Genomic DNA, 24973 nt, shown 5'->3' with positions numbered 1-24973 from the left:
CCAGGAGAACGCTACCTGCCTGAATGCATAATGCCAAATGTAAAGTTTGGTGGTGAACCATGTTTTCATGGTTCGGGCTAGGTCACTTAGTGCCAGTGAAGGGAAATCTTAAAGCTACAGCATACAATGACATTCTAGAGTGGTCACCAACCGGTCGATCGCGATCGACTTGTTGATCTCCAAGGCATTTCTAGGCGATCGCCAAACAATTCTGTACAAACTCTGCCTTCCCGGTGGGCCTGGAGAGGAAATCTAAGTGCACTATAGGCCTACCGCTGGCCAATCGGATGGTTCAGATTACCCTGTCGGCAGTAACGTATCAGGCATAAAAGAAAGCTACAGCAAAGTTGATACTATGAGATTTCAAAACGTTTAAAACCATGACTAGAGAGAGACTGTCAATGAATACAGCAAAGAGCTGCTGTTTTTATGAGTGAGGGTAAGTTCTTACTCAGCACTGTCAACACTTAGTATTCAACACTTTTATACTCCACAAAATGCACCTTCCTATTTCCACTCAGCGCTACAACAAGCAGTGCAGCAGTAATGAATGAGTAGGAAACTGTATCTATAGGCTTGCGTTGTTATTATAAGCGACTTGGGTCTTTTCAATATCAAGGAATATTTCCCCTTCTCTGTTTATAGGAGTAACAACATGAATTTATGCATGAGGCAGAAAAAATGCGGTGCGACTCGAGTTTGGCCATCGGCTGGAAGACAGTGTCCCTTTTTGGTCAGTGTCAGTGGAGGAAAGGGGAGGGATGTTGAGAGGCGGACCCTCAGTCTGCTGCTCTCTCCCTCCGCTGAGACTGACCATCAGATGCAGGCACCATCAGCCCAGTAAAATAAAAATATGATTTAAATGTATGCTCACTCAGCTGTGCCTCACAAGTACAATGGATCTATTACCGGTATGATCATATAGCCTACCTCAATTTTTGAAATACATTTTTTTTAAATGTCCCAAACAATGCATTGGCAGGTAAATTCAAGCAAAGCCAATATGCGGTGATAATGTATTGGGCCTATAGCTTACTGCACAGACCTCATTGCTACAGTACTGTTTTTAATTGGTTTATGTTGCATAGGGTTATGTTTTTTAAGTCATGTTAAAAACAAATCTGAGCAGTAGATCTTGGCTTGCATTTTGACTCAGAAAGTGATCTCGACTCAGAAAAGGTTGGTGACCACTGTTCTAGATGATTCTGCGCATCTAACTTTGTGGCAACAGTTTGGGGAACGGCCTTTCACGTTTCAGCATGGCAATGCCCCCGTGCACAAAGCGAGGACCTTACAGAAATTGTTTGTTGAGATCGGTGTGGAAGAACTTGACTGGCCTGCACAGAGCCCTGACCTCAACCCCATTGAACACCTTTGGGATGAATTGGAAAGCAGACTGCGAGCCAGGCCTAATCACCCAACACCAGCGCCCGACCTCACTCATGCGCAAGGGTGAATGGAAGCAAGTCTCTGCAGCAATGTTCCAACATCTAGTGAAAGCCTCCCCAGAAGAGTGGAGGCTGTTATAGCAGCAAAGGCGGACCAATTCCATATTAACGCCAATGATTTTGGAACGAGATGTTCGACGAGCATGTGTCCACATACTTTTGGTCATGTAGTGTACTTGAATGAGCACATTCAGCACAGTGACTGGAAAAATACCATTCAGCTGTCATGATGCGTCCTGGGGGTATCATAGGCGCCCCCACCCCATTTCAATTCAAGGGGCTTTATTAGCATGGGAAACATATGTTAACATTGCCAAAGCAAGTAGATAATACACAAAAGTGAAAAACAATCAAATGAACAGTAAACATTACACTCACAGAAGTTCCTCTCTCGCTACAGTTTTATGACAACGACAAGTCGTAAATTCCTGGAAAGATTCCAACAGAAGACAACGGCATACGGGCCGTTCATGTGCAAAGGATTATCATTTCAATGAATATAATTATAGACTGTGTGTAGTGAATCCATTTTGTCTTTCCCGCTCTCTGTCCCCACCCCTTTCCTTTTGTCTACCAAGCCGTCATATTGGCTAAACCCACTAGGGACTTTTCTATCATTGTTAGTAACCAATGTCTACTGTTGGTTTGTTATGTATTTCTGTGATTATTTGATTAGTAAATAAATAATTAAACAAATTTGTAAATTGCTGATAATGGAAACTAGGGTTCGTGCAGATAACCAAGAATTTTACGACGTTCAGATGAGCCTGAGAAGGTCAAGAATAATTATTGACTGAAATGGAAGAGATCTTTAGATCGCTAAGAGTTAATTCGGAAGACGGAACTCCTAAACTTCTCCGTGGTGCCCCAGGTTATTAATGAGTTAATTGTTGCATGATTTAATTCAATCACATAATCAATTAAACGTTAGGTAATCGATTTGATAAAATAGCATGTCATTAATGATAGTCACAGACGCGACACAGCCATTTTGTGACAGAACAGTCAGACGGTTTCTTCTAATGAATGGAGGTTTGGGGTGTATCTGGAGAAACTGCTATTTGGGGGCCAATTCTTTAGTGTAGCCAGGACACACCGGGGTTGGCAGAAAAGAATGGGCAGACCAATCGGAGTTCTTTATAGTTATCCGTTACGCCTAATTTGTCCCCTCAGTCAGATGAAGGTTTGCAATGTCTCCCTCCTGACACTGGCCGTGACACATGCAACTCTGTCGTTAATGTGTATGCGTCTGTCTGTCTTTGCACCATGCTGATACCCTGTGTGAGGTTGAATGGGCTGTCTCTAACACCTCTGCACACCACACGCCTACACAGAGGTAAACAAAGAATTAACCCTTGAAATGTAGCGCGCCATGCCAGTCCATTCAAGTTGAGGTAAATGATAAAATGACAGTTCTATTGCTGCGTTGCACTGTGTGGTGTTTATGGTCTGACTGAATGAGAGTAACCTTCCTGAACTCAAATGTATAGTTGTGCTATGACTGAGTCTGTGTGGGGGGGTTTGACCTTTAGGAGTTATTGCCTTGATATTTTAATGGGAGAATAATACATAACGTGAAGTGATTTTTTGTTTTATTTATGAATTATTAGGCCTAAATTACCCTTTACCTTAAATCTATTTTTTTCTCTTACATTTCATTTAAACAGATCATTAACTTAAGCAACCAAGTTGCTGTCTACGGAAAAAAAATAGCCAGAAATGCCAGTGAATCAAGATGACACACGCTGATTTATACACCAAAACATCCTTACCCCGAGATCTACCTTTAAAATGAAAAACCCAAACAGCTTCCCATCTGTCTTGTTGGGGGCAGAAGTGCTTAAGCAGTGCTTAGCAAGCAAACAGCAAGAGCAGTGAGATCATTTTAGAGTTATTCAAAATGCCTAACTGGGCCCATCAACATGAGTTATCCTAGCTCAGTGCTGCTCTGCACTGCTATTGGTCTGGTTACTGGGAAGTAGCAGTCCTCTGAGAACTGATACAGCTATGATAACTGCTCTGGGAACAACAAAGACACTGTACTTGGAATTGCCAGAAGCAAAAAGCCAACTTGCTTGTAAGAACTTCAGAAAAAGCTTGAGAGGATAATTGTGAGATGATAGTATGGGTACTTGGAGAATATTGCAAGATGATATTGCGAAGTCATCTGGTGATTTAGGGGCACAAAAAGTCAGGAGCAGTGTGTGTGTGTGTGTGTGTGTGTGTGTTCGTTCTTACTTTCTCAGGTGTTCATGCTCCTTCAGAAACAGTTCTGTTCTTCTGTTGTTCACTCCTGAGCCACTCTTGTATGTCCTGTCGGACAAAAAGAGAGAATGGGTTTAATTAATATAACACAGTGCATATAAATAAAATCAGACACACAAACAACTCAAGATGACATCACTGCTATGACCACAGAAATAGATCCTGATTAATCTAAAGGTATTACCAAATTCAGCCACAATTGTATCAAACAACATCCATGTATTCATCAATGTGACCGTCTGACACAAGGTTTGTCTGACACAAGGTTAGTCTGACACAAGGTTTGTCTGACACAAGGTTTGTCTGACACAAGGTTTGTCTATGCAGCTACAGTCCAAGCAGACGGGCACAGTTGGTAGAAGGAGGAGTTCATGTATAATAGGTGGCCAGCCATGCTGAGGTGGTTTAAAGAGCCAGCTATAGGACTACAGTAGATGTACAGCTCTTAAAGCAGCCTGGCCTGAATGGAAAATACTGAGGATGGTTTCTCCTGCTGTCAACATCACCATGTAAAATTAACTCTGGATAAGAGTGTCTTAGTTTAACTCTACCTACACGTACATATTACCTCAACTAACCGGTGGCCCCGCACATTGACTCTGTACCAGTACCCTATGTATATAGCTTCACTTATGTTACTGCTGCTATAATTATTTGTTACTTTTATTTTCTATTTTTTTACTTAACACTTATTTGAAAAAAAAGAAAAAAGAATCTTGAAACTTCTTAAAGCATTGTTGGTTACGGGCTTGTAAGTAAGCATTTCACTGTAAGGTCTTCACCTGTTGTATTAGGCGCATGTGACCAATAAGATTTGATTTGTCTGCTAAATGACTAAAATGTACACATTTTTTGTCGCAGTGGGGATGGTGACAGGGCGCTACTGTGCTGGCCAGGGGCCTCACGATATAATCCCAACACCGAGGTGCCGATACAACATGTATTACGATTCTATATGTATTAAGATTCGATACTGCAATTTTATTACAGTGATGTTCCAAACATATTGCTCACTATACTCTGTCTGCTGCAGAGAGACAAGAGAGCATGAGAAAATGAGTTTTAATCAGTGATGGAAATAAAAGTGCTGAAGACATGTTGGCTTACTATTTTAAAAGAAGGATGGAGAACAAGCTATAGGATGAAAAATATCAGCGTTTTTGCGCAGGTACAGCAGACTAGCGCTAGCTGACACTAACATGCTATACTTGGACACAAATCGATACTTGGAGTCAAAGTATTGTTATAATATCATCCAAAATAATATTGCAATATGCAACTATCGATTTTTTCCACCATCACTAGTGCTGGCCCAGAGTGCTGCTCCATAGCTTGGTGTGTGTGTTGGCCAGAATGATCTGTTAACCCTACAAGGGCCATAGTTGTGGGAGAAGTATAATGAAAATGGATGACGAGGTAGTAATGGAATGGTACACATCTCAGAGGGATTGGCTGGTCATTGCTACAGTAACAGCGTTAGAAGTCTTGCTGGTCATTGCGCTAACGCTAGTAAGCACTGGCTGGCAAAACTACCTCCAACTTCCTTCATACTGGACACAGAGACATAAAAATGATATCCACTAGTTCATCCGACTCTGGGGAAGTAGATACCAAAATCCAGAAGAATCCTTTAAAGATGGCTGGAGCCATGTGTGTGTGTGTGTGTGTGTGTGTGGTAGGGTTGGAAACAGAAAGAGCCTTCATCTTGACTGCTTACTTAAGCAGCCACACACACCCAGTCAGGTATGCAGAAGATCTACTGCCACCTGGTGGGCAACAGAGGAATGTGAGCTACACAAGAACGACACCACTCAGCCCCCCACACTTCAGGGTTTCTAGAACCATTTCAATAATGGTTAATTAAGTTTGAGCGGAAATGAATAAATATTTATTTCCGCACCTCGGGGGTTTGTGGTATATGGCAAATATACCACGGCTAATGTGTCGTTGTCGCATTGCGTCGTGCCTAAGAACAGCCATGAGCCGTGGTATATTGGAAATATACCAAACCTCCTCGGGCCGTATTGCTTAAGTCTATTCTGTTCACCATGTAGCCTACACAACGGCACACTGTTGATTAGGCCGCTCACAGAGTAGATATAAGCACCCAGCAACCCGTCGACAGCTCCTTAGCGCTACTCTCAATTCCCACTGCAGTGGCTGCTACAGGAAGTGGCTGCTGGACTAGCTATAGGCTTTAAGCGCATACGCACTTTATTGATGCTCTCCTTCCTCTCCACTGACCTGGGGAAAGGAGAGGCAGCCATTGTTTGAATACTAGATCCAGGAGGGGATGAATGCATAGAATCAGAATACAAATAGTAATTTAATAAGATCTCTATGATGGAATGTCTCTGCTGTAACCAAGAAGCTTGACATCTAGCCACTTAGATAGCAAGTTAGCAAACCGAATGCATAGCTGGAGCCCTGAGCTAGGTATAATTTGACACATCTTAGATTTCTTATAGTTATAATTAACTTCTAGTGATAAGCAGTGGCGTAGCACAGTATTAAAAATCCTACCATCAGTATACGGTATATCGCCCAAGCCTACTAGAAGGGGAACATCCATGGTGGAGAATGTGTTAGGTCATGCTGGTAGAGATCTTTTAAACTATACTTATTGGGGGATTTGGTATTGTCTAGTTACAGGAAGTAATACATCACTTAAGAAATAATGCAAACAGTATTGATAAGAGTACACATGATTGTATGGTGAACTTATAAAACAGCGCAACATACTATATTGATTCAAAGAAGCACAAGAACAGTACGCAACATTACAGTGCAGTTTGACATATAAGCTAAGTAACTAGGATGGCCACCAAACAAACAGTTGCAAGCTGCCATAATATTGATCGACATAACATGAATTGATATATGGGAAGTCTCAAAGGACACCATTGAATGACACGAGGCTGAAAACGTGCCAGATCGGGTTGCCAAGATGACTTACTAATACAATCCAAATGAAGCTTGACCATACTGTACAGTAAACAGGTAGGAAGAACAACAGGATACAACAGTTCTTGTACTAGAACAGATGGCAAATTATTTTTAGTCAAGTCAGCCAAGTAGCAAGAAGTGAACACAAAATGACTATAGGTCTATTTTATAACGACTGTATAGTATCATGTAATGCTGTATCAGAAAAACTGAAATGGCCTTAGAACTTGTGGAATTTGACAAAGTGGACAACTGTTACAGAATAGTAGTGAAGCATCCCAGTGGTGCCCTGACAGACTACCACCTTCCTCTCTCCCTCTTCATTCCATCACTTTCTCTCTCCCCATCTTTCTGTCTCAGTTTCCCCATCTCTCTGCGTTTCCTGGAAGTGGAAGCTCTGAGTCTCTGCATCTGCATGACTGCCTGTGTCTCTCAACTCAATGCTTGATAGTACAAGACAATAGGGGTTCTTGTTAGCTTAGCGCTGTTGTATTGATTATGAGCACTGTCGTTAGCTTCAGTAGTTTGGCTATTAGTGTGTGTTAGCTCAGCCTTAGCACGACAAGATTCAAGCACGTGGGCTTTGAAAGCATTACAACACCAGTCTAAATCCTTGAGGAGCAGCATGTACAGTGCCTTCGGAAAGTATTCAGACCCCTTGACTTTCTGCATTTTGTTACGTTACAGCCTTATACTAAAATGTATTAAATAAAAGGTTCTCTGCAATCGACACACAATACCCCATGACAGAGTGAAAACAGGTTTAGAAATGTTTGCAAATGTATTGAAAATAAAAAACAAATACCTTATTTACATAAGTAGTCAGAACCTTTGCAATGAGACTTGAAATTGAGCTCAGGTGCATCCTGTTTTCATTGATCATCCTTGAGATGTTTCTACAACTTCATTGGAGTCTACCTGGGGTAAATTAAATTGATTGGACATGATTTGGAAAGGCACACACACCCGTCTATATAAAAAGGTCCCAGAGTTGACAGTGCATGTCAGAGCAAAAACCAAGCTATGAAGTCAGCCATTTTTTGTAGAGGTTGTGTAGATTAGATTGAGGGATTTTTTTTTTTTTAATAAGGCTGTAACCTAACAAAATGTGGAATAAGTCAAGGGGTCTGAATACTTTCTGGAGACACTGTATGTAGTATCTCATTTCCCAATGTGTATGTTAATGCTTACAGTACATCATACACCATGTAGGCTACATGGATCAGAATGCACACAATAATAAAAATGCTCCTTTGGGGACTTTAGTGATGACTAAGACAGGATAGGAATACCACTAAAACAAAGCTCACATTTCCCATCACATTGTGTAGGTGGGCAGTAATGTCCTTTTCTCAAGCAGAACAATTATAAATTCAGTCCACAGCCAACAGAACAGTGAAAGGTTCATTCCCAGGCACCATCATGTTTGGTTATTGTGGAGCACAAGGAGAACACACATGACTGCATGGAACAACAGAGAGCACCAATGGATAAGGCTATATGCTTATATAAAGGAGGGGTGTGTATGTGCTCAATAGGAATCCTGCAGTGATCTTGTGATGCATCTTACATAGATCAATAAGCCATTAGAACACAGACAAGAGTCATGGTCTGGTTTCCTAGCCCTCATTTAAATCTCCTCATTCACTACCAAGCCAATCAGTGGAGCACTGAGCACCTTCTCTCTCATTAGAGGCTGGGCGGTAAACCATTAAAAAAAAAAAACTATATCTGTATTCATTCAAGGACCGGTTTGGATTTTTACTTTACCTTCTATTAAAAAGGTATTTTAATGTTTGATTTATTACATTAAATAATTCATTAATGAGTCAAAAAATTATAGCAATCACCCTTTTTATCGCCAGTAAGAAAACTGCTAAAAGCTGAGAACTGCTAGCTAACCTTCTAGCACGACAAGTCAACAACTTCAGGAGGGCAAGCTTGGCAAAACCCACAGAATTAGGTTGACCACGCACAAATAAGAACTGCAATTGAATTCAAAAACAGTCAAAGGGGAAAATAATTATTCTCAAATGAAACTTGACAAAATACAGGCATACTAAGACAACAACAAAAAAAGTGACAGTGACAACAAATTAGCATAGGAAATGAAGAAATGTATGAAAATGCAGGAAGTGAATGCTGGAATCGAACAAATAACTATGGAAATGAGAACCATTGGTCGAGTACCAGAGTGAGGTTACAAAAGAGGATTTTCATTCCTATGCAATGTTCTACAAAAAGGACCATTTAATTATTTTTTTTAAAGTAAAAATATTTAACCTTTATTTAACTAGGCAAGTCAGTTAAGAACAAATTCTTATTTACAATGATGGCCTACCGGGGAACAGTGGGTTAACTGCCTTGTGCAGAACGACAGATTTTTACCTCGTCAGCTCGATCCAGCAACCTTTCGGTTACTGGTCCAACGTTCTAACCACTAAGATACCTGCTGCTACTTCACTGCCAGTTTTGTATTCCTATTATTTTTGGATTAAGTTTATTTGAACAGTATAAAGCAATCAGAATGGAGAAAGTTCATTAAAACTACATGTTGCCATACACTACCGCTAAGCATATTTAGAACTATTTTTATTCAGAAACATCAAATACCATCAAAAATGTGAAAACTACAGTGATATGCTCATTTTGGTTTCACAGGTCTAACAATAACATGGCTATATACAGGGTGTACCAGTACCGAGTCGATGTGCATGGGTACAAGGTAATTGAGGTAGCTACGTACATGGGTTGGGGTAAAGAGACTAGGCAACAGGATAGATTGACAGTAGCAGCAGCGTATGTGGTGAGTGTGAAAGTGCCTTTAAAGAAAGGTTCAATGCAGCGTTTTACCCTTTCATTGTATATGCTTTCGTCACCCTGTCCGAAGTGGATTAACTCTCACTAAAACATTTTTTAGTAAACTTCAACATCTAAACAGTGTACAGGACTGGTATTTCATTTACTTTTGTTTTCACTGTTAAAGATCAGGGATTTGAGACACAAATGAGGGCGTGTTCTTACATAGAGAACCACAATAATCAATATAATCATATGCTTTATCAATCGCCCTTTTCAGTTGAAATAGTCAACACAATCTGTTGTTTCAAGTCAGTACAAAGTTTTATGGTAAGACAGGATCTATGGAGGGATGGCTGGCTGGAGGAAGAGATACTCACTCAATGTCTTTCCGGACAGACCCCAGCAAATCTTCTCTCTCCCGGATGGCAAGGAAGTTGGCTTTGGTTTTGTGGAATTCGTGAGTGTAGTCCTAGGGTACAGCAACAAAAAAAACAGGAGTTAAGGGAATGAAAAACCATTAACCATGGAAGTGAAAATGATGCATGCAGAGCTCTAGTTAGGACTAAGTTCTGAGAGAGGAATAGGCAAAAGAGAGGGGAAGTGAAACAAAGAAAGAGAGGGAGAGAGAGGGAGGGATAAAGACATACATTTAGAAAGTAAGAGAAGACAGACGGACCTGCAGAATGTCTCTGTGTCTCTGGAGCGTGTGCATCAGGGCTGCATTGAGGGACGTCACCCCCGGGGTGCTGGTGTACTCTGCCATCTTGTCGTTCACACCCGTGAGCTAAGAGACACAGCACCGTCAGTACACATACACACAACAATGCAAGATTCAACCATGTTGGCATGCCTATGATAGTGAAGCTGAATACTACTTGAGGACCAAAATCCATTCTGAAATGTCATATAAACTGCATATAATGATAATTATTTGCTGGGAAGTCTTACTTTGGCCAGCAGCTGTTCAATCTCCACAGACATGGTCTCAAACATTCTATCCTGTGTCGAGTTGTTGAGGAGGGGAGTAGTATCCGAGTTGCTATAGGGCAGAAAGGAAGACGAGGGAGAGAAACACCATTAAGACTCGCAACATGTGGGCTTGGTGGAGGTACTGTATCGCCATATTTGTAACACTTTTTTAACAGTTCTTTCAGATCCATTAACACCATGAAAAAGCATGTTTAAAGGAGAATCTCCATTGAAAGTACTTTTTAGTCCAGAAGGCTTAATCTCTGTTCTGGGAAACTGGCCCCGAAGTTGTAGTAGGCTATGAAGCTAGTGGCAGGCACTAGTCACCTGTAATGTAGGACATAGGCCATAGGGGACGGGGTTAGGGATCTAAAAGGAACTGGTCTTAGTCTTACCTGTCTCCTCTACGGCCATCTCTGGAGCTGCTGTAGCTGGTACACAGTTTACTGAAGGACACCAGCTTCAGGTCCAGCTCATTCTCCAGCTGCCTGGCCTGCTTTCGCAAATCTGGGATGTGCAACACACAGACACACACACACCGTTTGGAATTGAGAAACGGGGTTGACGTCAATAGCAACGTACGCCTACAGAAAGATTGTAATCCAAATAGCTGAAATCAGTCATATTAAATCAGATGTCTTTCTGTCCTTTTCGTATAGCTAGTTAAACATCTGAATTTCTGTTAACGTTAGTTATCTATACAATAGTGGTAGGTAGTTAACGTTCGCTAAGTGGAGACAAAAAAACTATCAGGCAGCACTCTAATCATCCTGCTGCTGTTGACAATACAACTTTGCTAGCTAACCAACTACTTTAGTTAGCTAGCTGGCACAAAAACAATTTTGCTTAGATTGGCTGATCATTTAGCTAAATAACTACTGTTAGCTAGCTAGGTGAAACTGAACTCACATAGCTAGTTAATCAACTCGACAGCAACCTAGCTAGTAAACTAACTATTGTATACAATTAATGTAAAATAGCTAACGTTAGTTACAACCTAAAGTTTGTATAGCTATGTGAAACTAGCTGGCTATGCTAACAAACATTAGCTAGCTAGCTGACGAAGTTAACATTACATCGGTAAACGCTTGTTTTGCTAGCTAGCTAGCTGAGCTCTTAGACAGGCCACCCAACCCAACAGCGTGTCGATTTGCTCCAAATTTGACAACACTTTTAGCCTGTACACCCCGTTATAATTTACCAAACATCATTGTAAATGTATCCAATGGCTCTGTCTGATCGCACCCTAGTTGTGCCAGTTTGCCACCTCACCTTCCCAGTAGTTGCTGCTTCCTCCTGCCATTTTTTGTCCAACGTCATCAGCTGACGCACAGCCCACCTACTGTACTTGGAACCTGAAAACTCCTACAACTGTCCACGACAACAGCGCCTCCCCGCGCTGCTAACTAGTCATGTGCAGCATCCATTGACAAACTGGTCAGAACCTTGGGTACAAAAAAAGCAGTGTATGTATAGCCTCATAAACAATAATTGATAGCGGAATGATTTTATGAGAAAGACAGCTACAAACCACACCTGCCAGCAGAAGAGAATAGGATGTTGCCGTTATAGCCTTCTTTTCATATAAGCTGTGTCCACAGAAGCAATGAGGAATGTTGTGAAACTGGCCCTATTCTCTCTACATTATTCTTCCCCTCCCCATAAAAATAAAATGGCAAATGCTAGTCTGCAACACAACAACCTGGTTAAATAAAGGTGAAATACAAAATAAAAAACGTTAAAAAAAACTGCATTGACATCTCAAAACCCAGCCTATTAAACTGACTAAACGAAATCTGCGGTAACACATTTTTAATCTTTCACAGCAGCCACCATGCAAGTTGTCTTCATTGAAAACATTCATTCATTGGCTGTCCACTAGTGGCAATAGTGGGTCAATAGAAGATGCTAAAATTGTGAATCTGCATCAACATTTTGCTGCTATGTTGCTGCTGAATGACATCTCTTAGAAGAGATTAGTGTAGAATCAAACCAATGCAACGAATTAGGACATAAAACCATATTGAAAGAAAATGATTTATTTCATCAATGTGTCTTGAAGAATGTTCTTGTCAGCATGATCTGTCATATGGGGCTCCTGAGCGGCGCAGCGGTCTAAGGCACTGCATCTCAGGGATTCACTACAGACCCTGGTTTGATTCCAGGCTGTATCACAACCAGCCGTGACTGAGAGTCCCATAGGGTGGCGCACAATTGGCCCAGCGTCGTCCGGGTTAGGGTTTGGCCGGGGTAAGCCGCCATTGTAAATAAGAATTTGCTCTTAACTGCCTAGTAAAAAAAAAGGTTAAAATAAAAAGAATCACCACATACAAAGTAACAGGTTGGTTTGTTATGAAATGTGTGTTGTTAACTTGAATTGCACTTACTTTTCTCACTCAAATACACTTGGCAAAAGTTCATTATCTACAATCAATTCAGTTTCATATAAAAAGAAACAAAAATACCAATTTATATCAAAACACCAACATCCATTCAGAAACACACTCAATCTTTCTCTCACTCACACACACACACACACACACACACACACACACACACACAGAAAGTAAAACAAAAATAACTTAATTTCTCCCCCTCCCCTAAGATTAGCTGGCTTCGCTACAATATTGATTAAGTGCAACTGAGATGAAAGCTAGGAGTCAGACACTCCTGTAGACTAGTGGTCCTCCACCCTGGTCCTGAATAACTACATGGTGTACAGGATTTTGTTCCAGCCCAGCACTAACACACCTGATTCAACTAACCAGTTACTCAATAAGACATTGATGAGAATAGAATTGGGAGGGTCAGTGTTGGCCTGGAACAAGTCTGCACACCTCATACTCCTCATGACCAGGGATGGTGACCACTGTTGTAGAGGAAGATGCCCTCCTCTCTAAACACTCTCCCGCCACTGCTGGATGGTTCTAGAGCAGACATCCTGCACCTTTTCAGTAATGTAGGGCTGCCATCTACCATAAGGATTTGATAGAATTATGTATTATATCAGATGTACAAATAAATCATTAATGAATGCATGAAAAATTAACAGCAAAAATAGAGAAATAAAAGTAAATTACAACAAAATATACATCTATGTTGCTGCTGATTATTAAAGCATGGGTAAGTAATTTGCCATCTTAAAAAGGTCATTTTAAGATGAAACATTTTAAACAAGCTGGTCTGTGTGTAGAAAGAATAAAAGCATACACTTAAAATCTTTTTTTTTTAAAGAAAACCATCCATTTGTAATCTACAGTATTTGCATCTATTTCAAAGTGCTTTCCCTGAACAATTAAATGGGGAATCATGTATTTGTATTTAACATACAGTGCTTGTAGTACAATGCATAGAGGGCCTTGTGCTGCATGTCCAAGAGGGCACATGAATAAGCAGAGGGCAATAGAAGTGAAAACACATGCAGCCTGTGAACACAGGCCCATTGCAAGTCTTCTGCACTGAGTGCATCCCTTAAAATACTCAAGACACCTGGATGAATCCTGGATGACTATTATGTCTTCCATGCCACCTGAGTATGATGGATCACAGATTATAATCTGTACTAGGCCATAATCTGGACGGGATTCTAGTATATTTACTATGCTTCTAGTACCCACACCACCACGCTTCTGTACTATAGCCCTAAAAGAGAGTGGGGTGTCTAACTCTACAGCATCCAAGGCACTGTGTTTGATGCTCCCTCTGAAAGATTGGCTAACTGGACTGGGACAACATTGACAAAAAACATGAGAAACTGACATTTCTTGAATCATTTGAAATTACTGTAGTTCTTGTATTCATTGGTACTAGTTCCAAGTATAAGTATCAAATACACATATGGACAGGTTGATGAGTGGTTAGCTGCATAAGTGTGCATGTGTGTGTTGCGTGCATGAAAGAAAAAAAGGTTGCCCAGCTCCACTAGGCCTTTAGTGTGTATTTATGAACAGAGCTAAGCAGGTGCTGATTTGGACGATTCGGCTTGGACACCAGCCACAGAGGACAGTTGTAGTCTCTGAAACAGCTCTGCCTGGTGGGCTGGAGGAGGACAGGCAAATAGGACCTGTGGAATCTTATAGGAAAGGATTAGAACAAGCCCTCCCTGCTCCACCTCTTCCTCCCTTTCCCTCCAGTAAAGCAGAGCCACAGAGCACAATACCAGCCAACTCAGTCACAGGGATGGGCAGTAGAGCAATTCAACAGTAACAGAGTGATGCTGAGACTCAGATTTTTAATGTTTAAAATGTAGGTCAAACAAAAACTTCACAACTCTATGCACTCTAACTATTACAATTTCCACTGAACATTTTACAAAAGCACATTTACTTGAAGAACAGTGCAGATGCAAATTTTGGTAACAGAATGACAGCACCAACTGCACAAACCATCATTCTGTTACTAAACTTTGCATTGGCATTGTTCTTCAAGTAAATGTGTTTCTGTAAAATGTTCTATGGAAATTGTTAAAAGTAGTCCTTTATGTAGTCCTTTATGGTGTGTTCATCTTTGCAATCATTGGTTTTTGTTTTAAAGTGAAAAATCTGAGTCTCAGCATCACTCTGTTCATGTGGAATTGTCCAGTACTAATAGGATCGTATTCATTAGGGCACACTGTAGCAAAATGTTTTTGAACAACAGAAAGCAAAAACAAGCGTTTCTTGTTGTCCCTTCCCTGTTTCCGTCCGTTTGGTGCCTAACGAATACGAACCAGGTTGGCCGTGTATGTATGTGGGATCTCAGAGTTTGTCGGCGTTGGCGTAGAGCGTGTCCTCATCACTCTCGCTCTCATCCTGGAACTCATTGGAGAGCAGGGATTTCTTGGAGCCCATGGACGTGAGGCGTATCTCGTCCTCGTAATCGTCACGGTGCTGCCGCAGCCGGTGGAAACCATCCTTCTGCTGGTTGGACTTAGCAGAACACACACACCAGATGATACAGGCTGTCACCACCAGGGCCGTCATGGAGGCCGCTGCAGGGAAGGAGAGACAAGCATAAAGTTTATTCGGAAAGTATTCAGACCCCGTGACTTTTTCCACATTGCTACGTTATAGCCTTATTCTAATTTTTTTATTTTTTTTTATTTAATCCCCCTCATCAATCTACACACAAAACCCCAAAATGACATAGCAAAAATATGTATTAAGGGGAAAAAAAACTAATATCACGTAAGTATTCAGACCCTTTACTCAGTACTTTGTTAAAAGCACCTATGGCAGAGATTACAGCCTCAAGTCTTCTTGGATATGACGCTACAAACTTGGCACACCTGTATTTGGGGAGTTTCTCCCATTCTTCTCTGCAGATCCTCTCAAGCTCTGTCAGGTTGGATGGGGAGCGTCGCTGTACAACTATTTTCAGGTCTCTCCAGAGACGTTTGATCGGGTTCAAGTCCGGGCCACTCAAGGACATTCAAAGACGTGTCCTGAAGCCACTCCCACGTTGTCTTGGCTGTGTGCTTAGGGTTGCTGTCCTATTGGAAGGTAAACCTTCGCCACAGCATGATGCTGCCACCACCATGCTTCACCGTAGGGATGGTGCCAGGTTTCCTCCAGACATGAGGCTTGGTATTCAGGCCAAAGAGTTCAATCTTGGTTTCATCAGACCAGAGAATCTTGTTGCTCATGGTCAGAGAGTCTTTAGGTACCTTTTGGTAAACTCCAAACATGCGGTAATGTGCTTTTTACTGAGGAGTGGCTTCTGTCTGGCCACTCTACCATAAAGGCCTGATTGAGTGCTCCAGAGATGGTTGTCCTTTTGGAAGGTTCTCCTATCTCCACAGAGGAACTCTGTCAGAGTGACCATCGGGTTCTTGGTTACCTCCCTGACCAAGGCCCTTCTCCCCCGATTGCTCAGTTTGGCTGGGCGGCCAGCTCTAGGAAGAGTCTTGTTGGTTCAAAACGTCTTCCATTTAAGAATGATGGAGGCCACTGTGTTCTTGGGGACATTTAATGCTGGGACATTTAATGCTGCAGAAATGTTGGGGTACCCTTCCCGAGATCTGTGCCACAACACAATCATGTCTCGGAGCTCTGCGGCTAATTCCTTTGACCTCATGGCTTGGTTTTTGCCTTGACATGCACTGTCAACTGTGGGACCTTATATAGACAGGTGTGTGCCTTTCCAAATCATGTCCAATCAATTGAATTTACCACAGGTGGACTGCAATCAAGTTGTAGAAACATCTCAAGGATGATCAATGGAAACAGGATGCACCAGAGGTCAATTTTGAGTCTCATACCAAAGGGTCTGAATACTTATGACATTGAGCATGACAGCCCACTGAGTTTGCCAAAAGGCACCTAAAGGACTCTGACCATGGCACAAAACAAACGTTAAATACTGTAGGTTTTTAGGACACTTATTCCCCTTGTTATACTCCCTACAATAGTCCCTTGGCCGACTAGGTGAAAAATCAGTGCATGTGCCCTTGAGAAAAGCACTTTACCCTAATTGCTCCTATAATAACAGCGTCTGCTAAATTACAAAAACGTTAAAAAAAATATGTAATTGTCTGCAATCATCTGGCAACATTACATAAAAGGTAACATCTCCACAAAACCCATTTCTCCTCATGCTTGCCTGCAGTAGCCACAACAAACTCCCGGGGCAGGCCAAAAATGCGGTTGTCCATGTCAAACTCAATGATGATGGAGCTGGCGGCTTCATATGATGACACAACCACCTCCTGCCGTTGTTGCTGGTAGCCATCAGCCACAGCCTCTATGTTGTGGTTTCCTGGTGCCAGCAGAGCATGGAAGTAGCCTCCCTCTGCAGTGAACACCCTCACACCCCCGTTCAACACTATCATGGCCCCCACGATGGGCTTCCCACTCTTATCCTTCACCACACCACGCACACCTTTATGGACCTGAGAGACAGAAACACAGATTGAATGTAAAGTACACAGAACAAAAAGTAAGTAGCCTTGTCCGAGCCAGAACAGCCGATAGGGCAGGAGCCTATATCCTGTTACTGTAGCGTAAGGCAGCTTGATGTGCAGTACAAGTACACACTCTAGCAAAGATTTTATAACTAAACCAAGATAGACCAGTTGTTTTAAATGGGAACAAATTAGTCATCGTGGATGAAATATCTGTCTCATTGTTCTATCTGTGACGCTAGTCTATCGCAGGAAGACAGACAGATTTTTACCTTGTAAGCATGGGGATTCGATCCAGCAACCTTTCGGTTACTGGCCCAATGCTCTAACCACTAGGCTACCTGCCGCCCCAACTGCATTTGACAAATGCGTTTGATAAGTAACCAATCGGAGTGCTGAAATGCATTAATTAATTATTATCAAACACACTCAATAACTCTTGTCAAAGGATTTGTGAACTTATTTAATGCATTTGTATCACATGGCCTCAGGTCAGAGGTCAAGGGTATTACATTTACAGTTTAGTCATTTAGCAGACGCTCTTATCCAGAGCGACTTACAGTAGTGAATGCATACGTTTCATTTCATGCATTTAAAAAAATATATATTCTTTTTTTATACTATTTTTTTTTTTTTTTGTATTACTGACCTCCACCAGCATGCTAAGCAGTGCCTTCCTGTTCTCAGCCCACAGCGTGGCCAGCTGCTCGGCCGGGGGGAACAGACAGCAGCCTGTATACACCGTGATCTCTGGACAATGGCCAAAGTCCACACTGAAGTCCTGGAACACACAGATCAGAAGAGGCATATTGGTGACCAATAAATATAGTCCTGTCGTTCCAGGACTCAACCAGCAGATGCCTCTTTGGGCCCGGGGTGTCAGAACAACCCTCCTCCTGTGAGGTAAAGCATTAGATAGCATTAAAAAGCAGGGGTTGATGGAACATACCTTCATGCTGCCCATGTGACTCTGTCTCTCTGCTGCCCTGAGTACACCATCTGGGATGTTACCCACTGAGGAGAGAGGAGAAGAGGAGGCTGAAACAGAGGCGTCAATAGATATATAGAAGCTATCGATCTTCTTTTCCAATTCACCACTTCCTTTTAATTCACTAGACAGTCTATAGGTCACAGTGGTCTATTTGTGGTGCTGTTGGTACATACTTTGGTCATTGCTTGGACATCCTGTATCCCCCAGGTGCATCTTGGGATGGTTTCTGGCATAAACATTGGCCAGGTACTTCAGAGTTTCCTCATTTTCAACTGAAAAAAAGTACACTATTAGTTAACTATTTATTTTATAGTTTTCCCACTAAAGTATTCTATTTGGAGCCCTATGCTCCTACCTGGCTGTACAGGCTTGTCATAGGGGTAAGTAGCCAACAGGGAGCCTCCATCCAGGGCTACAGAGAGTGTGAAGCCCCTCTCTAAGATCAGGTCCATCACTGCCCTGGTCTCTGGCTGAGCCTCCACCACGCGCTGGGAGGCATTACCTACAACAGCAGCACACACAGACAGGACACTATCAGACATGTAAGGGCATGCAAGTATACACACACACAAAACATCTCTGTCTATACACAAACAACAGCAGGTACTGACCGAAGAAGTCAGTGTCCAGATCTTTCCCGTGTGTGTTGGTCATGCCCACAGTAGAGGTGCACTGTTTCTCTCTGGCCAGCTCTCGTCCATCTGGGTTGATGGAGGGAAGGATGACGATCCGCGTCTCATTTATCAGCTGTGGAGAGGAGAAGAGGGAGAAGGATAAAGAGGAATGATGGGTAGAACAGGACATCAGAGATATTTAAATGAGAGCTTTTGTATTTTACAACATCTCTAAACTTTTTAGAAAGTGTGGTAGATCAAGAATTCCACATGATGAATATTTAGCAATTTCAAGGCAACAACTGTGCAAGTGTGTGAATAATTTCACTAGGTAACGTAGTTATGATTGGTGTAGTAAAACCATCTCAGTTAAAACATCTCACCCTGGTAATAGTGGGGTTCTTGCCGTAGTTGATGCAGAGGAAGGCCGCGAACTCCAGCAGCAGCTCTGTGCCCACGGGGGCGTTGCCATGGATACCTCCCACCAAGCGGATCTTGGGCTCGGCCGTTTCAGGCTCGTCTGGTTTGTTGGAGATCTCCAAGGCCCAGATGGTCCTGTACTCCACACTCTGGCCCAAACTACACAGAAGCATGCATGTTATTATCAGTTCCACTGTAGATAATATGGAATATGGTCACCTAGCAGACTTCTGCAAAGACACGTAGACTGTAATTCAAACCATTTGGAGATGTTTTGAGGTTAGCCATTAGAGGTACAGGGGGGCAGGTAGCCTAGTAGTTAGAGTGTTGGGCCAGAAACCGAAAGGCCGCTGGTTCGAATACCAAAGCCAACAAGGTGAAAAATCTGTCGATGTGCCCTTGAGCAAGGCACTTAACCCTAATTTGCTCCATGGGCGCCGTACTACTATGGCAGACTGTAAAACAATACATTTCACAGCACCTATCTGGTGTATGTGACAATACATATACATTATTATTATTTTTTTTACATGACAAGATAAATGATTTTGATTAAGTGCAGTTACACTAGGGGTTAGAGGTCAAAGTTTACCTATGCAGGGAGGTGACATTTGATGCGTTTAGCTAGGTCAGAGGTCATAACTCAGGCCTACTTGTGCAGGGAGTTCCTCTTGGGAAAGTTGAGGTTTAGAGGTTAGTTGTCAGGTTAGGGTTTAGAGGTCAGGGGTCATAACTCAGGCCTACCTATGCAGGGAGGTGATCTTGGGGAAGTTGAACGTCAAACCCCTCAGGAACTCTGACAGCTCCTTGTAGCGTCTGTATCTGAAGCTGCTCTCTGTGGCGGTACTCTGAACCAGCTGCTCCAGCCCCTGGCCCAGAGACAGGTCCTTAATGAAGCTCTGGAACACCACCTCTGCGGGGTCCTGGGTGGCCCTGGGGTCCATTGGGGCCTGGCCGTTGGGATCAGAATGCACCCGTGTCAGCCGGAAGTCTACCAGCTCCACCCCCTCCTCTGGCACTGTGGCATAGATCTTTACTGAGTTATACCTGAGAAGACGGGGAGGGAGGGTTAGGCCATAGAGGTCGTTCCTTCTAGTTGTTCTGTTTCTATGGGTTAGTGTGTGGTTACCCTGCAGATAAACAGGTTTTTTTGGACCGGTCTTAGGTCTACATTTTAAACAAACCCTCGAATTTATGTCAGTTACTACTACGGTCCTGTCTCTCACCCCTGTGCAGAGGCGGTGAGGTGGTATGTCCCAGGGACCAGAAGTCTCCAGTAGTCTCCAGCTAGGTTGGTTGTAATTTGATGATCGATCTCCTCCACCGTGATGGTGGCATTAGGGATGCCTGTACCATCTTTAATGTTTATCACCATGCCCTTCACGCCTCTGTGGACCTACAGAGCCACACACACAATGAATACCTCAAATACAAGTTGGTGCATTTGAAACAAAATAAGTAGGTAAGACATATAGAGGGAAAGAGAGAAATTACATGTACATCTTTTTAAATAATAATAATTGAGAGTGTGAAGGACTGCATGTAAGTATGCTGACCTGGTGGATGTACTGCAGTAAGGCTCTACGGTTCTGGTCCCAGTACAAAGGCAGGTGCTGGGCCTTAGGGTACTTCACACAGCCCAACTCTATGGTCACCTCAAAACAGTTAGTGTTCAGGTAGTTCCAGTCCTGCATCCCACCTGGCAAGAGAACACAAAGAGAAGTCAGATACACACGCACAGGTGTGCAGACATACAAATTGTTCCTCCCAGTGTGTGAATTGGAATGGGAGGGCACGTACCGGGAACATTGTACCAGTTGGCGCCGTTGGTGATGCCGTCCTCAAAGAACTCTGATCGGTAAAGGTCCTCACAAGGGTGTCCTTTGTGCATGAGAGTGTTTTCCTGGACACACACACACACACACACACACGGCAAATGCAATAAAAACAGCAGAATTTAAACAGTAAACGTATCTTCTAACTGTCCAGTGGTTTTATTAACAGAATTAAAATAGTTTACAACTGTATAAATGTATTAATTAAAAAGTTACATTAAATGGACTGATATAAGGACCAGAATTGTGTGTTGAAGTCCACTGACCTGAGAGTAGGCTCTAGCCACTTGTTTAAAGACCTTGTCATCAGGACACTTGCTGTACTCCGTACGTCCCTGCTTGTCATCATCATATGGGTAGTTGACCACCAATGACCCTGTGGTGGGCAGAGAGGAAATATTCAATGAGAATACAGTATATTACTAAAATTATAAAGCTGTCCTCCAAAGTGGGATAATATATTGGTGGCAGGCCAACATACCATTTTTATAAACATTGAAAAATGGGAGAGTTAGGGCTTACCTCCATGTAGGTTGGCTGAGAGCACAAAGGGATTCATCTTGAGCCAGTTCATCACAGCGATGGTCTCTGGCTGCCTGGGTTCAGTGATGGTAGTAAATTGATCAGGAAAGTTACGGTTCAGGTCAAAGTTGTTGCTGTTGTTGCGTCCCGTGTACCCTCTGACATCACCTGGGAGAGAAAATGAACAGAAAACAATACAAATACATGATACCTATATCTCAATCCATTATACAGAGACAACAGAAACTGATCATTCTCATGTCACAGTACCCAGGTACCAAAACACAAATTTCCATGGCTTATTTTAATAATAGGTTAGTTCCACCTTAAATATTTCCCCGGTGATCAACTTCCTGTTTATAAGGTGCTGGGGAAAACAGCAGCACAACTGGCTGAGCTAAAACTAGACCTATGTAAGAGGAAATGTGAGAAAATCTACAGGGCAAATAAGTAAGCTAGGCAGCAAAAGAGAAGAAATTCCATTCAGAAGTATTTCAAGGTCTCAGTATGACACTTGACCTACAGATAGTTTCTGTTAGCATATTCAAGCTATTTGGGTCTGAACACTTGTTTTTGTTCACAGCCAGACAGTTTTCTTAAAATTCTATACAAATGTCTTATGTGTATTCCTGTGATATTTTAGTGACTCAAACATTACAACAAAATCTATGGGGTAAAAAACCTACCTAAAATGTTTTGGCTGACATGGGCTAGTTGATCAGGACATTTCTTGCAAGTTAAAAATGGCTCTCTAAGGTATGCAATGACTGACAAGAGGAACTGATGATGCACTACCCAACCTTAAAATTGCACCTGGTGTATTCTACTATTAAAACTTTCAAGAGTAAGTTGAAAGACGGACCGAGTTCCTTAAGAAAAATAAAACTTGTGGGGGGGGGGGGCACAGTTTGGGAACCACTGACTTTATGCTACCGCTAATCATGTTAAAACCTTTTAGAGCTACACTGCATTTTTCTTCATCTGGCATGTGTACAGGCAACATTTTCACAAATAGACCCCACACACACACACACCCAACACGTTCCTCTCTTACCCTCCCTGGCGATCTCATATCCATCTGGGTTCATGGAAGGCATGATGTGTATCCGAGTCGTATTGACCAACTGGGTGACCTCAGGGTCGCTGCCATAGTTACGGCACAGGTACTCAATAAGGTTGAGGAGTAGCTCGCGTCCCACCACCTCATTTCCGTGCATGTTAGCTATGTACTTGAACTCTGGTTCACCTGAAGGAGAGAGGAGAAAAGAGCGGGAAAAATAAATACAAAAAGTGTTAGAGTGCTATTAAGAGAAGTAGGGCAGAGTCGGATGAGAGAGAATAAGGGCAGAAGTCTCCTGAACAAATTCACACTCAATTAAAATAAAGCACGACAATCATTTTAAAACCTCCTTATCCTTGTAGTGCCATTTCAAGGCCACCAAATATTGAAAAAACACAATGCTGTAATGGACCTGCTGATATGAGTGAGTACACCACATTCAAAAGGATATCAAATCAAGTTTTATTGGTCACATACACATATTTAGCAGATGTTATTGTTGGTGCAGTAGTATCCAACAACTCACAACAATACAGACATCTAAAAGTAAAAAAACCTCATTAAGAAAAATATAAATATTAGGACAAGCAATGTCGGAGTGGCATTGACTAAAATACAGTACAATAGTATGCAGTATATACAGTTGAAGTCGGGAGTTTACATACACTTAGGTTGGAGTCATTAAAACTCGTTTTTCAACCACCACACATTTCTTGTTAACAAACTAGAGTTTTGGCAAGTCGGTTAAGACATCTACTTTGTGCATGACACAAGTCCTTTTTCCAACAATTGTTTAGTGACAGATTATTTCACTTATAATTCACTGTATCACAATTCCAGTTGGTCAGAAGTGTACATACACTAAGTTGACTGTGCCTTTAAACAGCTTCGAAAATTCCCGAAAATGATGTCATGGCTTTAGAAGCTTCTGATAGGCTAATTGACATCATTTGAGTCAATTGGAGGTGTACCTGTGGATGTATTTCAAGGCCTACCTTCAAACTCAGTGCCTCTTTGCTTGACATCATGGGAAAATCAAAAGAAATCAGCCAAGACCTCAGAAGAAAAAAAAAAATTGTAGACCTCCACAAGTCTGGTTCATCCTTGGGAGCAATTTCCAAACGCCTTAAGGTACCACATTCCTCTGTACAAACAATACTACCCAAGCATAAACACTATGGGACCACGCAGCCGTCATACCGCTCAGGAAGGAGACGCGTTCTGTCTCCTAGAGATTAACGTACTTTGGTGTGAAAAGTGCAAATCAATCCCAGAACAGCAAAGGACCTTGTAAAGATGCTGGAGGAAACAGGGACAAAAGTATCTATATCCACAGTAAAACGAGTCCTATATCAACCTGAAAGGCCGCTCGGCAAGGAAGAAGCCACTGCACCAAAACCGCCATAAAAAAAAAACTGACTACAGTTTGCAACTGCACATGGGGACAAAGAACGTACTTTTTGAAGAAATGTCCATTCCAACCGTGAAGCACAGGGGTGGCAGCATGATGTTGTGGGGGTGCTTTGTTGCAGGAGGGACTGGAGCACATCACAAAATAGATGGCATCATGAGGAAGGACAATTATGTGGATATATTGAAGCAACATCTCAAGATATCAGTCAGGAAGTTAAAGCTTGGTCGCAAATGGGTCTTCCAAATGGACAAATGACTCTGAGCATACTTCCAAAGTTGTGGAAAAATGGCTTAAGCACAGCAAAGTCAAGGTATTGGAGTGGCCATCACAAAGCCCTGACCTCAATCATATAGAACATTTGTGGGCAGAACTGAAAAGGCGTGTGCGAGCAAGGAGGCCTACAAACTTGACTCAGTTACACCAGCTCTGTCAGGAAGAATGGGCCAAAATTCACCCAACTTATTGTGGGAAGCTTGTGGAAGGCTACCCGAAACGTTTGACCCAAGTTAACCTCTCTTGGGTAGGGGGCAGTATTTTCACAGCCGGACGAAAAACGTACCCAAATTAAACGGCCCAGGAATTAGAATATGCATATTATTAGTAGATTTGGATAGAAAACACTCTGAAGTTTCTAAAACTGTTTGAATGATGTCTGAGTATAACAGAACTCATGTGGCAGGCAAAAACCTGAGAAAAAATCCAACCAGGAAGTGGAGGATCTGAGGCTGTAGTTTTTTCAAGTGATTGCCTATCCAACACACAGTGACTTAGGGTTCATTTTGCACTTCTTAAGTCTTCCACTAGATG

General features: G+C 42.2%; 2 protein-coding genes across 3 annotated transcripts in view; both read right to left on the bottom strand.

Moving 5' to 3' along the window:
• The window catches only part of gosr1 (golgi SNAP receptor complex member 1), a 27084-nt gene extending 15302 nt beyond the window's left edge, over positions 1–11782 (bottom strand). The window contains exons 1-6 of one of the 2 annotated variants that reach the window (XM_029715140.1): positions 11703–11782; positions 10826–10937; positions 10410–10500; positions 10138–10245; positions 9839–9930; positions 3687–3761 (exon numbers count right to left, since the gene is read on the bottom strand). In XM_029715140.1, coding sequence (XP_029571000.1) covers positions 3687–3761; positions 9839–9930; positions 10138–10245; positions 10410–10500; positions 10826–10937; positions 11703–11733 — 509 coding nt within the window. In that variant the 5' untranslated portion in view covers positions 11734–11782. Of the gene's footprint in view, positions 1–3686; positions 3762–9838; positions 9931–10137; positions 10246–10409; positions 10501–10825; positions 10938–11631 lie in introns of both variants that reach the window. The other variant, XM_029715141.1, reaches the window with a different exon arrangement.
• A 671-nt stretch (positions 11783–12453) lies between these two features.
• LOC115163343 (carboxypeptidase D) overlaps positions 12454–24973 on the bottom strand; it is a 33646-nt gene continuing 21126 nt past the window's right edge. The window contains exons 7-21 of the mRNA XM_029715139.1: positions 22747–22938; positions 21693–21860; positions 21437–21546; positions 21136–21238; positions 20892–21034; positions 20562–20731; positions 20080–20382; positions 19299–19494; positions 18913–19048; positions 18657–18803; positions 18475–18573; positions 18260–18324; positions 17960–18091; positions 17010–17298; positions 12454–15399 (exon numbers count right to left, since the gene is read on the bottom strand). Of these exons, the coding sequence (XP_029570999.1) occupies positions 15167–15399; positions 17010–17298; positions 17960–18091; positions 18260–18324; positions 18475–18573; positions 18657–18803; positions 18913–19048; positions 19299–19494; positions 20080–20382; positions 20562–20731; positions 20892–21034; positions 21136–21238; positions 21437–21546; positions 21693–21860; positions 22747–22938 (2486 nt within the window). The 3' untranslated portion in view covers positions 12454–15166. The remainder of the gene's footprint in view (positions 15400–17009; positions 17299–17959; positions 18092–18259; positions 18325–18474; positions 18574–18656; positions 18804–18912; positions 19049–19298; positions 19495–20079; positions 20383–20561; positions 20732–20891; positions 21035–21135; positions 21239–21436; positions 21547–21692; positions 21861–22746; positions 22939–24973) is intronic.

The sequence above is a fragment of the Salmo trutta genome, chromosome 26 (assembly GCF_901001165.1).
Source record: "Salmo trutta chromosome 26, fSalTru1.1, whole genome shotgun sequence".
Lineage (NCBI taxonomy): Eukaryota > Metazoa > Chordata > Actinopteri > Salmoniformes > Salmonidae > Salmo > Salmo trutta.
This window is presented reverse-complemented; position numbering and strand designations above follow the sequence as displayed.